The sequence below is a fragment of the Bufo gargarizans genome, chromosome 3, assembly GCF_014858855.1.
Source record: "Bufo gargarizans isolate SCDJY-AF-19 chromosome 3, ASM1485885v1, whole genome shotgun sequence".
In the NCBI taxonomy this organism is placed as follows: Eukaryota; Metazoa; Chordata; class Amphibia; order Anura; family Bufonidae; genus Bufo; species Bufo gargarizans.
The window spans coordinates 268476088-268494481 of record NC_058082.1 but is presented as its reverse complement, the minus strand read 5'-3'; the positions used below and the strand labels follow the sequence as shown (position 1 = coordinate 268494481).

The window sequence follows — 18394 nt, the reverse complement described above, 5'->3', positions numbered from 1 at the left end:
GGCTTTTGAGTGTCCTTGCAAAGAAAGGTGGCTATATTGTAACTGATTTGTTTTTGTTTTGTATTTGAATGTCAGAAATGTATATTTGTGAATGTTGAGATATTATATTGGTTTCACTGGTAAAAATAAATAATTGAAATGGGTATATATTTGTTTTTTGTTAAGTTGCCTAATAATTATGCACAGTAATAGTCACGTGCACACACAGATATCCCCCTAAAATAGCTAAAACTAAAAACAAACTAAAATCTACTTCCAAAAATATTCAGCTTTGATATTAATGAGTTTTTTGGGTTCATTGAGAACATGGTTGTTGTTCAATAATAAAATTAATCTTCAAAAATACAACTTGCCTAATAATTCTGCACTCCCTGTATATTTGTTTTTTGTTAAGTTGCCTAATAATTATGCACAGTAAAAGTCACCTGCACACACAGATATCCCCCTAAAATAGCTAAAACTAAAAACAAACTAAAAACTACTTCCAAAAATATTCAGCTTTGATATTAATGAGTTTTTTGGGTTCATTGAGAACATGGTTGTTGTTCAATAATAAAATTAATCCTCAAAAATACAACTTGCCTAATAATTCTGCACTCCCTGTATATAGCACCACTCAATCTGTATTTTGTGGAAGCAGGTATTTTTAAACTACTTAATCATTATTTTGTGGAGAAAGGTATATTGCACCCCTGAATCAATTTTTGTTAAAAGCAGGTATATCACACCCCTTAATCAGTATTTTGTAGAAGCAGGTATATAGCACCCCTCAATCTGTATTTTGTGGAGGCAGGCATATCAAACCCCTCAATAAGTATTTTGTGGTAGCAGGTATATCGCACCCCTTAATCAGTATTTTGTGGAAGTAGGTATATCTAACCCCTCAATCAGTATTTTGTGGAAGCAGGTATATAGAACCCCTAATCAGTATTTTTCAGAAGCAGTTATATCTCACCCCTCAATCAGCATTTTGCGGAAGCAAGGATATTAAAGCCCTCAATCAGTATTTTATGGAAGCGGGAATATAGAACCTATTAATCAGTATTTTGTAGAAGCAGGTATATCGCACCCTTCAATCAGTATTTTGTGATAACAGGTATATAGAACACCTGAATCAATATTTGGTGGAAGCAGGTATATTGCACCCCTCAATCTGTATTTTGTGGAAGCAGGTATATCAAACCCTTAATCAGTATTTTGTGGAAGTAGGTATATCGCACCCCTCAATCAGTATTTTTTGGAAGCAGGTATATCAAACCCCTCAATCTGAATTTTGTGGAAGCATGTATATTGCACCTCTCAATCAGGATTTTGTGGAAGCAGAAATATAGAACCCCTTAATCAGAACTTTGTAGAAGTAGGTATATCACACTCCTCAGTCAATATTTTGTGGAAGTAGGTGTATAGAACCACTTAATTTGTATTTTGTAGAATCAGGTATATCCCACTCCTCCTTAAGTATTTTGTGGAGATAGGTATATAGAACACCTGAATCAATATTTGGTGGAATCAGTTATATTGCAACCCTCAATCAGGATGTCATGGACCCAGGTATATCAAACCCCTCAATCAATATTTTGTGGAAGCAGGTATATAGAACACCTGAATCATTATTTGGTGGAAGCAGAAATATCTCATCCCTTAATCTGCATTTTGTGTAAGTAGGTATATCAAACCCCTCAAATCAGTATTTTGTGAAAGCAGGTATATCCCAGCACTCAATTAGTATTTTGTGGAAGCGGGTATATCAAACCCCTCAATCAGTTTTTTGTGGAAGCATGTATATCGCATACCTCAAACTATATTTTGTGGAAGCAGGTATATCAAACCCCTTAATCAGTATTTAGAAAAAGCAGATATATCACACATTTCAATCATTTCTTTTTGGAAGCCAGTGTATCGTAAGACTCAATCCATATTTGATGGAAGCAGGTATATTGCACCACTCAATCAGTATTTTGTATAAGCCTGTGTCTCGCAGGCATCATCAAATATTTGGTAGAAGCAGATATATTGCACCCCTCAATCAGTATTTTGTGGAAACAGGTATATAGAACACCTCAATCAATATTCGGTGGAGGCAGGTGTATCACACCCTTTAATCTGTATTTTTTAGATGCAGTTAAATAGCACCCCTCAATCTGTATTTTGTGAAAGCAGGTATATTAAAGCCCTTAATCAGTATTTTGTAGAAGCAGGTATATTGCACCCTTTAATCAGTATTTTGTGGAAGCTGGTATATAGAACCTGTCAATCAGTATTTTGTAGAAGCAGGTATATCGCACCCCTCAATCAGTATTTTGTGGAAGCAGGTATATAGAACACCTGAATCAATATTTGGTGGAAGCAGCTATATCACACCCCTCAATTTGTATTTTGTGGAAGCAGGTATATCAAACCCCTTAATCTGTATTTTGTGGAAGTAGGTATATTGCACCCCTCAATCATTATTTTGTGGAAGCAGGTATCACAAACCCCTCAATCAGTTTTTTGTGGAAACAGGTATATCCCCGCCCTCAATCAGAATTTTGTGGAAGAAGAAATATAGAAAACCTTAGTTATTATTTTGTAGAAGCAGGTATATCAAACCCCTTAATCAGTATTTTGTGGAAGCAGGTATATCGCACCCCTCAATCTATATTTTGTTGAAGCAGGTATATCAAACCCCTTAATCACTATTTTGTGGAAGCATGTATATTGCACCCCTCAATCAGTATTTTGTGGAAGCAGGTATATCACACCCCTTAATCAGTATTTTGTTTGAAGTAGATATATCGCATCCCTCTATCATTATTTTGTGAAAGCAGGAATATAGAACCCCTTAATCAGTATTTTGTAGAAGCAGGTATATCGCACCCTTTAACATTTTAAGTGTTTGAAATATTTTTTTTCAGCAAACAGGTGTCTCCTAGAATGCCAAAACAATAGTGAAAGCATTTCAAAGCACACATTTGTAAAAATGTAAATTCATTAACAGATCCTAATTTTTCACTTTTGCAAGGGGTAACAGGACAAAATGCACCCCAGTATATGTTCTCCATTCTCTCCCTATTTTGGAAACACACCATATATATACTATATATATATATATATATATATATATATATATATATATATTCTACTGAACTATCACTAATTAACTAACTATATAATCATCATAAATGTCATAAACTAACAAAGTGAGATGAAAATCGGAAGTGCTTTAACAAATACTCCACACAATGCACTATTTGCATCTTAATCTGAATTGCAAATAATTAGTATTTTTCTTTTTTTTTATCCTAACAGTACAAATCTAATTATAAAAACAAATAAGGCTGCTGCAACGGGAGCACCTAAAATCAATGCAAGAACTCCATGAGCAGCAGAGAAAGCAGCAGCTGATTTTTGACAGAAAGATGCAGCAGATAGAGGAGCAGCACCGTCAGAGAATCCAGGAGCTTTTGGACCTTGAAGAAAAACTTAAGAAATTGCCATAGAGGTATATTTGTTTCCCAAATTGTAAATTCATTTTTTGTTAATTTCTAATGTGTGCTTTCGTTTTTTTAAATTGTTATGTTTTTGTGTAATTTTAACAACTAAGGTTGCACTAAGGCCCCTTTAGTCCAGGGCAAACTCATCAGGAACAGGACAGACAACAGTAGATGCAGGTAAATAGTAACACTGTAGTGTAAGACCTACACATAACTGATCAGTACTGACCGCAGCAGCAGCAGGTACATGGTAACAGTCGATTATATGGCTTGCACAAAATTCAGCAGGATCAGGACATACAGCAGAAGGTAAATGGTAATACTATAGTATAAGGTCTACACATAGCTGGGCCTAACTCAGCAGGATCAGGACAGGCAGCAGCAGGTAAATAGTAACACTATAGTATAAGGCCGACACATAACTCAGCAGGATCAGGACAGACAGCAGAATGTAAATTGTAACACTATAGTATATGGCCTACACATAGCTGGGCCTAACTTAGCAGGATCAGGACAGATAACAGCAGGTAAACAGTAAAGCTGTAGTATAAGGCTAAAAAATAACTCAGCAGGATCAGGACAGACAGCAGCAGCAGGTAAAGTTAATGGTGGAGTATAGGGCTTACACATAACTCAGCATGATCAGGACAGACAGCAGCAGCAGGTACATGGTAACGGTCGAGTATAAGGCCTACACATAGATCGGCCTAACTCAGCAGGAACCGAAAGCAGCAGGTTCTTTGCTTGCAGTGTTCTGCTCCAGACTCAATGTGCCCGATATGGAAACTGAAAGCAGACCGATGCGGGCACCGTGTGGAGCTATTTTTGTAATAATTTATTGTGGGCTTTACAAACTTAAAATACTTTTGAAAAAAATTGTCAAAGGAAAATATTGCATTTAGACAAAGAACCTGCTGCTGTCAGAGGTGTCTAAGTTTATTTTTTGTGTTGCCCCAGTCTGGTGGGGGTCTATTCCCAGGAATTGGCCCCCACCAGACCAGGGCAACACCAAAAATAACCTTAGACACCTCTGATAGCAGCAGGTAATTGTTTACAGCAGGAATGTGTTTCCAGGAATGGACCCCCACCAGACTGGGGCAACACAAAAAATAAACTTAGACACCTCTGACAGCAGCAGGTTCTTTGTCTAAATGCAATATTTTCCTTTGACAATTTTTTTTCCACAAATATTTTTAGTTTGTAAAGCCCACAATAAATTATTACAAAATTAGCTCCACATGCCGCCCGCACCGGTCTGCTTTCAGTTTCCATATCAGGCACATTGAGTCTGGAGCAGAACACTGTGGTTACGCAGCCTGCCTCTATTCCAGTGGCCTACAGTAAAATTTGTATCCAGTGACCGCCTAATGTACCTCCAGCCACATAATCACAAGTTTTTTTTCTGTCAGGTGAATGCCTAATTTTTGGGGCCTGTACTCCAGTGGCCTACAGTAACATTTTTATCCAGTGACTCCCTAATGTACCTTTTGCCACATAATCCCAAGTTCTTTTCTATCAGTTTAATGCCTAATTTTTGGGGCCTGTACTGGTCTACAATAAAAAAGAATTCCAGTGAACGCCTAATGTACCGCCAGCCACATAATCACAAGTTCTTCTCTGTCAGGTGACTGCCTAATTTTTGGGGCTTGTACTGGCCTACAGTAAAATTTTTAGCCAGTGACAGCTTAATGTACCTCCAGCCACATCATTACAAGTTCTTTTCTGTCAGATGAATTCCTAATTTTTGGAGCCTATACTGGCCCACAGTAAAATTTTTAGCCAGTGACCGCCTAATGTACCTCCAGCCACATAATCACAAGTTATTTTCTGTCAGGTAAATGCCAAATTTTTGAGGCCTGTACTCCCGTGGCCTAAAATAAAAATAATTCTAGGCACCAGCAGGGCACATTTTTGAGGGTTTCCCTTTAAGATGCATAAAAATGGCCCCTGATTAAAATACATATTTTTTGTGGGACTTTTTGCCAATGACCCCGCTCTGGTATGTCACTGTCCATGTTGTGGGACTTTTTGTGCACTTCTAGTAAGTATTTGGTGGCTGCAAATATGACCTGAAGGTTTTTCAGGTTTGTCTGCCATTAAAGTGAATGTTGCCTGCCGTGAATGCGCGGGTCGTGAACATTTGATCGCGAACGCATGTTTGAAAACCATCACGGCCGATGTTCGTCCATCACTATCTGGCAACTATTTTGCGGAGTTCTCTGTAGAATCTTATTAGTTGAAGCACTGAAATGGATTTGAGCTACAATATCAGAAACAGTCCCTGAGTGTTGCTTGTACTTGAAAAAAGCAGGTCCCATTTTTTAAACTATTTGCTACCCGAAGCAGAGAAGCTTTTGAGATTGCATTTTGTGGTACTGTATGGAAAGCGAAGAGCATTTCTCAAAAAAAGAAAAAAGATATTGTATTTAGAAGGGCAGTTGAAAATAGAAGTTAGATTGGCATTTGATGTTTTGGCCTTTAGAATCTCTCAATAAGGAAACTTTCATTATAATGACCAGAGTATAGAAGAACCCTCAACCTGTCCTTTACAGACCTGGATTTTTGGAAAGGTCACACAGACTTGTGTTAGGAAGAGCAGAATATTAGATGTGGCAGGGTACTCTTTCCTTTGAAACACTGTAGATAAGTTCAAATCTCTACCATTTATAAACATTTGCATATAAAGTTTTGAATAATCTAATAAATTAATGATATGTCTTATAATAAGGGTCATAAAATATCTATATAAATGTTTGCACTCATCATATATTAACATGGATTTAATGTGGTTTTATCTTAGGGGTCTGGATTCATAGAGGATCTTGTAGCCTATGAAGGCTCTTCAGCTGCACAGAGACTCGGGGGGGGGGGGGGGGGGAGATATCTACTCTGAACGCAGGGTAGCTTCTCTGTCTATTCTCTTTATAGCACCATGCCTTACCTGCCCACTGTCTCCTAGATTACACTGATACCGCAGCATCCACTTCAGCAAAGCATAGTGCCTTTATGATTGTCTGCACTGCCCTTTTATTTGCTGACAGTTGGAGATACAATATATGTGTGTGTGTGTATGTCTGAGCAGTCTACAACCACAAGAGGATAAAGAGGAAGGAGTAATGCAGCCTTCAGTAGATCATCTTAACCTCTGCACAGGAAGTCAACTCGTTCTCTGCCCTAGACCACCAGGGCCGTTATGATTAAATGACTGGAGTGTCATTATATACCACTTCTTCACCTAGATTGCTTGTAATGTTACAAATTCTGTAAGTGACATTGTCCTTTTACAATTGTTTGTCTGCCGCAGGCTGGATTCATCAACCATTTATCTGTCAATAGCTAAAAAGGTTTTAAGTAGTACAGTAATTCTTATTCAAAGTGCAAATTTCAGCATGTTCAGGCACTCTGGATACTCCCCTCTTCACCTGAGTAGCAGAATGGAGGAGGTAAGGTACAAGTGGCTAGGGCCCACCTTCAGTGCACTAAAGGCTTCATTTGCATATTTTGCATATTTTGTAAATTGTAAAATTTTTCACAGAAATTGATTTGAGGAAGAGAGATATGTTTCTAATCAGCAGGGTAAACTCTACCAGGCATTGTAGATGGTTTAATTGGGTTATCCTTGCTGACAGATGCCCTTTAAAGGGTTTTCCTTATTTCTCCATCCACCTTGCTGAGATGGTCGTACACACTTAGTTCTATCCCTAAACTGTCACCAGTTGCATATGCTGTGACATTTACAATGAGAGAATTGCAGCAGAAAATACATGTCTCCTGAGCTGCCAGCAATGCAGTAAATCTAGCAAAGCATTTGGAACAATAATTGGAGCATCCATGTGAGGAACAGAGTTGGTTTGTAAAGAGATCATGTTTTTTGTTTTTTCATTTTTACACCAATCATGGCATAACCCCTTTAAGATATCCAGCAATGGCATTACCTAGTGAGGATCCAATCTGTTCATTCCATTTTTTTTGCAGAACAGAAGTTGAGAATAGTGATGAGCGGCATGGGTCATATTCAAATTCGTGATATTTCGCAAATATTTTGTAGAATATTAGTCGAATATTCGCAAATTTTAATATTTGTTATATTCTACATTCTTTTTTTTTTTTTTTTTTTACAGTGTTCACTTCAGATGGAAAAAAATGATGAATATTCTAAAAAACAAATATATAGCACTATATAGAATATAGTGTTACATATTTGTTTTTCAGAACATACGTCAATTTTTTCCATCTGAAGTCGTGATTCCTCCCTGCTTTAGTTGCTTGTGGGCCAATGACTCATTAGCCCACCAGCAAGAAGCAGGGAGACATGTGTTCGGATGGAAAAAATGCTGAATATTCAAAAAACAAATATATAGCACTATATTCTAATATTCGCAAATTCTCGAAGTGGCGATATTCGAGATAAAAATTTGCTTTTCGAATATTCGGGCTCAATACTTATGTTAATCATTTTATTGTTAGGTGATTTGAATAACAGTGATGAAGGGTATTTTCTTTTATTGCTAGTCCACATGATAGAAAAGTTTTCAGATAATTACAAGATGGTATGGATGTATGTATAATGAATTGTACATACAGTATTCTCCAATGGCATCAATGTGCCCAGATATATCAATAAGGTTGATTTCCATTAAAGCCAAAATTAGTAACGCTTTCATTGTCTTGCATTCATACATAGCATATATCGTTGAGATATTGAGCAAGTTTTTTTCTTTATTTGTGAGCAGTTTTGTTCCAGTTCCATTAAAATCAATACATTTACGCATGACATGTTTATAAAACAAATAAAAACATGCATAGCAAACTTGTAGATTATATAGTACTGGATCTCCGAACCAATTATATATTCTTCTTAATTTACAATAGTAAGCTCCTAGTTTGCAATGTTCTTGTTTAGATGCTATTTTAGCCAATTAATATTTGACATGACCACATCCGTATAATGTTAAATGCTTACTACCTGCAAAGCACACACTACATATTTATTATTTTGTATACCTGCTCTGTTGTTTTTATTATTCAGCAGCAATTTTGAAATAGTAACATTTTATATTACAGTGTAGATGCTACAGGTTCATCTTATATCACTATAGCTCTGAGCCACATGTAAATAGGTCAAGTCCCAATTTCAAATTCTAATACCTTTGGTTAAATTGTCTTTTAGACTAAACTGGGATTATATAGTTTATCTAAGACAAGAGAATGGTGGAACCATAAATAATGCCTGTTTTTAATGTTAGTCCTGACATTTTTTTGTGGTCTTCAGTCATTTTGTAACAATTGATTACAAACAAACAGTTGAATAATACAAATTTTTTTAAGTCATGAACCACTTTACAACACGACATATGGTGTTGGGTTAATTTTTTAAAGGAAAAATGTCTATTAAGTACTGTATATAACTGGGTCTATAGAGAGGATACTCATTGGGTATTGAAGTAAATTAGGTGATTACCCTCTCTGGAGTACTTTGGACATACTAGAAGTTAAAGTCAAACTTTGGAAATATCTTTCTGCTCTGGTGATAATCTCCTTTGATGGTGCTATACAGTATCTTCTGTTGGAATACACTACAGATTCTTAAATCGTTCTGGTTTATTAAAATTGGTATGCATTACACCACCCCCTTTAAGAGCAGCAGCAAGGTGGGATACTATCATCACGAGTGTAAAGTTTTCTTAATAATAGGTGAGCACATAACTGGCTTGACCTAGTACTAACATACTCACCAGTATTCTGCTTTACTATTCTAGCAAGCTTTTTTATTCCCTGCCTAAGGGTGACTAGACATATTAGATGATTTAAAGACCTCTTGGTCAGGATCCTCTCTTTGTCCTTCACTCATTTCATATATATTGCACTTCTTTTTGCATTATATTATGTTTGCAATTCCTTTACATATGTACAGCATCCTGGAATGTATGGTACTTAAAAATAAATAAATAATTTAATAATAAAAATAATGGTAAATATTGGCTGAAATTGGCAATTTTGCCAGGACCAGTCAACCATGTTTATGCATGCCAACTCTCTCCTGACAGCAGATATTCTGGGTAAGAAAGGTTGGCATGTTAGATTTCTCCATACACGTGCACACTGGACTTGGCAGATTGTGTGTGTATGTTCTCAGTATCAAGACAGGAGTAAGCAGTGAAAATCACCTCTAGGAGCTTAGTCCCCTCTCCCCACGGAGAACACATGCATGTTCAACCAAGCCAAATATGTATGTGTATTAGGAAATGGGGATAATAGCTGACAGCAAACTAAAGTACATGACCAGCTTTGCACGCATGTGAGGAAATTCTGCACTGGTACTCATTTGATAAATCTTGCTGGCTACATGAACAAGCAATATGGTTCTTACCACAGTGGTACCAGTCAGAGAAGTGGTTGGTAAGCTCTAGCAATGCTTCGACAGCCACATTGCAACTAGTGCACAATACCGTTTGCAGCTGCCAGTAGCTAAGGATCCCTATGCAGAAGGCACCAGAACCACATGTGGCTCCAGTGTCCGTGGATTACTGCATTAAGTGGTAAGACGTGTGTTCTCAGAAGTTCAAATCATCTTTATTTAAAAGAATGGTGAATAAAAGACAGCCTGTTTCTTCTGTATCATTTTCTTTGTGCTGATATATCCAGAGAATTTCATAAATGTTAGGTCACAGAGCTTTGAATTCATTAAACTAACAATCAAGCATGCAAAATGGATAATTTGGTACTGGATCATTTTAATCCCAAAGAATAAATTCAATGGTTGCATTTAAAGTAAATCCTGAAGGAAAAACTTCTGACCCGCTCCACATCAGAAGTCATGAAATAACTCCAAGAGTTGATTCTGTAGGAATACCTCTTAAAGAAAGAGATCAAGTCTATAATATTTCCAAATTACAGATCTCTCTGTTTCCTGTTGCTATTTGATGAAGTTTTTAATAGTCCATCGTTGTCCCGTACAGCTCCGAAGAATCAAATCAACTCCTGCATTGCCTCTATTTTCAACTTCTAGGCAGCGTCCCGTACCTTTATTCATTATTGCTCCATTCTGAAAAAAACAAATATATAAAAAAAAACACTGTACATATAAATAATTTAAAAAAGAGAAATCATATGCCTATGCAATATCTGGGAGTATACAAAGAATAGCCTTTCTAGACTTTGAAAATAAACTTCTTTCATCTTATGGTTTTCCCAATGTTTAGGCTTGCGTACTTTCATAGTGGACTTGGCCATACTAAAAGATCATGGCTAAATGGTCAATTAGAAACAAGAGATATTGGTAAAATATTGTTGGATTAATATTTAAAGAGGTTTTCAGTTTGCATCAACATCCTTTAAAATAATCATTTATAAAGATAGCTGCAATTTTGTAATGTATTTCTTTTCACTTTATCAAAGTGGTTTTTCAGGCTCATGACATTGATGACCTATCCTCGGGATCGGTGAGGGTCCGACATTCTGTTCCCTCACTGATCAGCTGTTCCCTGCAGCCTACACTGCTGGAACTAGAACTTGAATGAAGAAGGAAGCACTTTTCCTTTCAAACTGTAAGGGTAATACTGGGTTACTGGAACTTAGCTCTCATTGAAGTGAATGGAAACTGAACTGCAGTAATCCAACACAACCACTGTACTTTGAAAGGCACTGTCTTTTCTGTGCTAATTCCAGCGCCTGAGGCTTTACGGAGCAGCTGATCTGTGGGGATGTAGGGTGATGCACCCACAAGGTGTTGAGAAAGAGTAGGAAATAGAGAGTGGAAGGGGAGGCATTTAAATGGGAGTGGCTGAGGACTGATAATAATTTTTTAGTATTTTATAGCATTCTTAGTTTTCATAAAGTGTTAAATGAATGGGCAACACTTTAAATATTTGTTGTGGCCATAATCCTTGAGTTTTAGGTCACCCACAGATAATGGTCATGATTGATAAGGGCAACTGTGAATGACTTTGCTGACAAATCATCAAGACATATAAAGTCAACTTCATTTTAATAAAATTGCTGTTTTCATTGATAGCTGTTGTTAAGTAACTTATAACGTATGTGTCTGAACAGCAACATAAGTGATGTATTGATTAAAAATATTCTGAGACACATTTGTACTGGAGGATTAAAATGCAAAAACTGTACAAGATTTACCATTTCTTAAATACAATAAATAAGCAAGCAATATATTAAGAAATTATGAAACTCAAATAAGTTGTAAGATGTCTCTGTCATTGACTAATAGTTACCTGTATAAAGCTCCAGCGCTTATGAAGTGTGCTTTTCACCTTATCACAATCCATAAGTTGAGGAAATTTACTTTTTTTATTATCCACTAAACAACGAGTATCAGGCAAAAGGATTGTGCTCCCTAGAGTACCCAGATGGAGGTAGCCTTCTTTTGTATATCTCCCAAGCTGTGAACATAGGAGAGAATTAGCATTACTATTGCAGGAAGAAAATATATGTGTGATTCATGCTGTAGAAATTCAAAAGAACTCCAGAAAATTGCTCCATACCAACTTCTAATACGGGGCAGAAACTAATTATAGTAGTTGCCCATAAGAATCTGAATACAAGTAAATGGCTAATGTTAATTAGCTATGTCCAGAATGACTGATTTGTACAATTTTGAAAGTATTTAGTTTTATGCTTACTACCATATATAAACCTATTTTTAAAGCTTTTATTTATTTTTTCTTTACTCCTGAAAGGATTTCCCAATTTAGAAACTCATAATTGATCCACAGGATAAGTAATGTCACTGGGATCCTTGCTGATCATGAGAATAGGAGTTTCATGTTCCCTATGTACTATTGCTCTATTCAAGGACTATTGGACTGGTGGACTGATAGATCTCAACTATCTCTGTCAGTCACACAGATGGTGAATGAAGTGGCTTGACACCTATCCTCATAATAATTGGGACCACCGACAATCCGATACTTATCCTGTGGAAAGAGGATATCTTTCAAAGTTGAGACAGTCCCATTAAAAAATCGTCCAAGACATAAAAGTTAGCAAAGTAAGTTAGAAGTTTTTACTAGACACTTTAGTCTTTGTAGGGTTCCATGTAATACATAGCTAATGTACAGTGCCATTGTATATCAGTATGGCAGAATAGGTTTATATGCAGATAGACTGCCCCAATATATTCGCACCAATTCGGCACTAATGATGCGCATATTTTTTGGCGCAAAACATGCAACTTCACATTTTATCAGGTCTTAGTAGATATTACTGATTGGTGCACTAAGTATTGCTGTGACATCACAGCACTATGTCTGTAGCATGTATGTATAGACAGCAGAAAAATATCTCTCACATGCACATTGCACATCCATTTTCCTGCCACACACTATATACCACACACACAGTCTATAGATTAGAGTTTGTGCCCTGTTAATCAGGAGGAGCTGGTTCACGGGGAGGCGAACCAGCTTTGCATCCCATACCATACCGTTACTTCACTAGACAGGTACATCTTTGCTCAAAAATCTAATACAATAGGGATTCAGAAAAACAGACAGCAAATTACATTTTTTTTTTCAAAGACAAAGACACTAATCCCTATAATAGCACAGTAATTCCTATCACATTACCTAACACCCTGCACTGGAACCTATCAGCTGCACTATATCACTATCTAACCTACACTGACTATCTACCACTAACTATCTGTATTGTATATAAGAGCTAACTAACTATCTAATGTAATTAAATAGAGATCCAGATGCAAAGCACAGAGCACAGCAATGACACTGCTCTCTCTCTCTCTCTCAGAACTGCAAAAAACAGCAGAAAATGGCTGCTAGGCTTTCCATATAGTAGGGGGTAGGCAACTTTGCTATTGGTTGCTAGGGATGTTGCTAAGCTCAGACAAAGATATTACAGCCTTGTTATTGGCCCACAAGCAAGAAGCAGTAGTAGAGGACAAAAAATCTAGAATATTAACGATTACGAAGATATAGCACGATTTTCTAAATCTTTGCGAATTCTCGAAGTGCCGATATTCGCGATAAAAATTTGCAATTAGAATATACTGATCTGCAGCACAGAGCCCGGAATCTCCTTTTATGTCTTCCTCTAGCCAGCATTTAACATTGGGCTTTGTGCATCTATTCTTGCTGAACTATTTGTGATTCTTTGGTATTTTATTTTACACGTAATGGACTTTTTCATGCTTTTTCATGCTTCCTGTAAGACTCAACGGCCCATAAGACGCACCTAGATTTTAGAGGAGGACAATAAGAAAAAATATTTTTTATTAGACATAAGGTCACACCCCCAATGTTAATCAGACCTCAGCTTACAGCCCCAATCAGACCCCCAATGTTAATAAGACCCCAACAAGACCTCAGAACAGACCCCCAATCAGACCTCAGATAAGAGTCCCATGCCTCATATCAGCCCCCATTGCCTCTCATATCAGCCCCATTACCTTTGATTTTAGCCCCCATTGCCTCAAATCATCCCCCAGTAGTCCCATATTGCCCAAAATCATCCCCCAGCAGCCCCATATTGCCTCAGATTACCCCCAGCAGCCCCATAGTGACTCAGATTACCCCCCCAGCAGCCTCATGGTGCGCATAGTGCCTCATATTACCCCCCAGCAGACCCATACTGCCTAGTGTCTCATATTACCCCCCCAGCAGCCTCATGGTGCACATAGTGCCTCATAGTACCCCCCAACTTCCCCATAGTGCCTTATATTACCCCCCAGCAGCCTCATAGTGCACATAGTGCCTTATATTGCCCCCCTAGCAGCCCCATAGTGCCTTAGATTACATCCCCCAGCATCCCCATAGTGCCTCATGTTTTATAAAATAAAAAACACACTTACCTCTCCTGCTCCTGGACACCACCTCTCCTCACCTACATCGCAATCCTCTTCCTCCTACTGTCGGCTGTGCTGTGAACTGGCACGCACAGCGTGAGGTCACAGCAGACAGCCGAGGACCAGGAAGCGGTGACTACAGAGCCTTTGCCGCTTCCTGGTCCTCCGGGACTAATGAAGCGCTTCCATAATGGGGGTGGGGGAGGGTGGGTGGGGGTGAGGATTTATAGGCTTAGTCTGGCCTTTTCCTGCAATGTACTGTAAGTACTGTATTACATGTTTTAATTGTTTTTATCTGTATTGTTGGTTCATTTACAGTTTAAGGCTTTGGACATTTTGTTGGTGTGCTCACATAACACACACTTGACTTTTTTTGCATAATAAAAATCACTTTAGATATGATTTGAGGGCTAAATAGTTATATGTATGGCATCTTTTTTTCTCTAGAATAAAAGTGGTAATCATGCAACTATTATGTTATCAGCAGTTAAAGAGGTTGTCTCACTTCAGAAAATAGAATTTATTGTGTAGAGAAAGTTAATACAAGCCACTTACTAATGTATTGTTATTATCCATATTGCTTCCTTTGCTGGCTGGATTCATATTTCCATCACATTATACACTGCTTGTTTCCATGGTTACATCCACACTGCAATCCATCATTGGGGTAGGGTTTGCACACTATAGGAAAAATCTGTAGCCTATGTATGCTCCCACGGACCCAGGCACCTAATAGGCCAGTGATTTTTTTCTACAGTGTGCAAGCATGACCACCACTGATGGATTGCAGCGTGGTCGTAACCATGGAGCCAAGCTAATTTTAATCCAGTCAATGAAGGAAGCAATATGGATAATAACAATACATTAGTAAGTGCCTTGTATTAACTTCCTCTACTGCTATTTGATGAAGTGACACAACCCCTTTAAGGTAATATATGTCATTCTGACTTTCAGGCTTCTGCTTCCCTTCTTTTCCTTTCAAATCTGCCGTTGGTGGGGCGTAGGGGCACTAATCCCACCAAAATCTGCATTTATGGCCAACTTTTCTCTTATGTTTATGGTCAGCATTAGACCGTGCTGACACTTTTAAAACTTTAATAGATGTAAGCATGTTTTAGTTAGTGCCATTGTTTGGAGCATTAATTCCACATCCCAACAGTGTAGGAAAAATAAACCAATAGTTTCCAAACTGATTTATTCTTCACTGTGAAGTGTTCCCCAAGTGAAAGTCTTCATTATAATTTAATTATTTACAAGATCATATATAAATCAGTTTAATAAAATGTCTTATATTTCATATCTTTGCATGTTTTAGCTCTTCCAGACAAGCATATCATAATCAAATGTACCTCATAACATTCAAGAGCAGTATGATTCATTTTGACCAGTTGATGACCCTTTATGATAGTAATAAAGAAAATCATTATATTATTTAATCTTCTTCTTTTACCTTGCCAGAAAAAAAACTCTGAAATTAGATATAGCGCTAAATGTTGTTTGTAGTTTAGAGCAGAGGCAACAAAGTTGATAAGGCAAAATATTATATAGAGTACATTACGTAAAGGCTATATTGTGCATTCATGAGCACCTATTTTAACCAACTCCTGTCTGCCCATAGACTATAAACGTCCGGGAGGTGGTTCTCTATTTCTGAACGTCCATTCAGAAACTGCAGCTGCTGTTCGGGTTGCCCGCTGTCAGTGACAGCAGGGCAACCCAGAGAGAAGGCAGGGACAGTGCCAAGGTGTCCCTGCCTTCTGGATCGCTGCAAACACAGCGCTCACCGAGAGCTGTGTATTCAGAGACCTCGATCGGCCCTGCACTGAGGCTGTACAGCACTGTATTGCGCTGTACAGCCTCTCTGGGGGGGTGTATTTCTCCTGTAACTGGGGCTACTATATCAGCCCCAGTTACAGGAGAAATCAACAGTGAAAAAAAAAGTGAAGTAAATGTACCCCAGAGGTCTTGTATGACCTTATAGGGGACGAAAAGTGTAAAATAAAATAAAAAAAATAAAGTGTTAAAAAAATAAGAAAAATAAAAAAGTTTCACATGTAAAAAAAAAAAAAATCCCCAAGTAAGGAAAAAAAAAAAATAGAAAAAATTAAATTTGACATTTTTGGTATTGCCGCGTCCGTGACGGTCGGCTATATAAATATATCACATGATCGACCCAGTACGATAAACACCATAAAAAAAAAATAATAATAACTGTCAAAAAAAGCCATTTTTGTCACCTTACATCACAAAAAGTGCAACACCAAGTGAACAAAAAGGCATATCTCCCACAAAATGGTACCAATAAAACCGTCACCTCGTCCCACAAAAAATGAGCCCCTACATAATAAAAAAAACATATATTTTTTTTTAAAATGTTATTATTGTGTAAAACTTAAATAAATAAGAAAAAGTATACATATTAGGTATCGCCACGTCCGTAACAATCTGCTCTATAAAAATGTCACTTGACCAAACACCTCAGGTGAACGCTGTAAAAATAAAATTTAAAAACTGTGCTAAAACAACCAATTGTTTTGTCACCTTGCCCCATAAAGTGTTATAATGAATGATCAACAAATCATATGTATCCAATGATTTTGGTTCTGCATTGAGGTTCTTCTCTTTTGCATTCAGCAATCCTAATATCTGATTTGTAACCTCTTCTCCATATACAGTAACTCAGGGTATTTCCTAAACTGATCACATATTATCTTCTTAGATGTGTTTCACATCTGTGCTAAAACATATCCGGCATGTTGTTCCAGCCAGGAACAGTCTGCCTGATCCGTGAATACCAGGCGCTACTGTGCACTGCCTAGATACTGTCCGGCCCCTTTACTACCCCAGCTAACATGCCGAGAAGCAGCCGGACAAAAACTGAAACACGCAGCGGTATTTATCCAGCCGCCCCTCAGCATATTTGTCGGGTTGCAGCCAGATCTCAGCCAGTTCCCATTATAGTGAAGGGGGCCAGACGATATCTAGCAGCGCACAGTAGTGCTCAGTATTCACAGATTTTTCAGGCTGTTCCCGGCCGGAACAGCCTGCCTGATATGCATAATGCAAATGTGAAACAACCCTAGGCTGTTAATGCACATAGCTAATGCAGTAGGTTTTTAATGCGCACAGCTTCAACTAGACTCACCCCATTCCTTTTCCTCTTTTAGGGTCTGTTGCATAACCACAGACGCACACTGCTACATCTCTATTAGATGATATTCTCCATGCACTGTGATACGAGTGCTGTAGATGGCAAAATTCCCTTACAATGTGCTGTCAGTTGGCTGAGCGCTATTGAAGACGATCATCTCCCTATATAGTAGTGTGAGCTGCTGCAGATCATCTCTCTACACTGTTCTGTCGCTGGTTGTTAGCCGCTGTAAAAGATCTTTCCCTGCACTGTACTGTGAGCTGGATGTAAGCTGCTGCATATGATCTTCCCTCTATGATATGCTGTCAGCTGGCTGTGAGCTGCTGTAGATTATCTTCCCTCTATACTGTGCTGTGAGCTGCTGTAGATGATCTTCCCCTGCACTGCCATGTGAGCCATTTAATCATTGATCATATACAGAATTGATATCAAATGTGCTTTCAGAAGAAGAGCGGAGATAGCCTGCAGTGTAACCTGTCAAAGGCTTCCCTGAAGGATTTTGCACAGAAAGAAATAGAGCAGCTTGCAAGAAATAGGCAAGCTACAGATTTTAAAAAAAATGATAGATTTTTAGTAGAAACCAATTATAGATAGATATTTTCATTTCATAGAATACATACATTAGGCTTTTTTTTTTTTTTTTTTTTAAAAGGTGCCCATAGCCTGAAAGAAAACCATATCAAATCATGTCAGAAGTTTGCCAGAAAGTATTAGAGTGACCCAACTAAAATGTGACATAAAGTTGTGTACCAGATAGGGTAACATTTGAGCTTTTGACTAGCATTAAATAAATAAACATGCAGGAATATGCAAGATCTTTGCAACAATAGAGAAAATGAGTCAGAATTTTATAAAAATATTATCTAAAACGTTTGTAACACTGTCAGATCAGTGTGCAGCTTTATTTTATAGAAAATCTAGATGTGGTCTGTTTAGTTTTCTGCAGTCCTG

At 37.7% G+C, this 18394-nt stretch overlaps 1 protein-coding gene across 3 annotated transcripts in view; it reads right to left on the bottom strand.

Annotated features, from left to right (window-relative positions):
• Positions 1-8270: 8270 nt before the first annotated feature.
• Positions 8271-18394, bottom strand: part of GALNT17 (polypeptide N-acetylgalactosaminyltransferase 17) — a 564215-nt gene continuing 554091 nt past the window's right edge. For all 3 annotated transcript variants that reach the window (XM_044286562.1, XM_044286561.1, XM_044286563.1), the window contains 2 exons: positions 11705-11872; positions 8271-10518 (listed from right to left, as the gene is read on the bottom strand). In XM_044286562.1, coding sequence (XP_044142497.1) covers positions 10390-10518; positions 11705-11872 — 297 coding nt within the window. In that variant the 3' untranslated portion in view covers positions 8271-10389. The remainder of the gene's footprint in view (positions 10519-11704; positions 11873-18394) is intronic.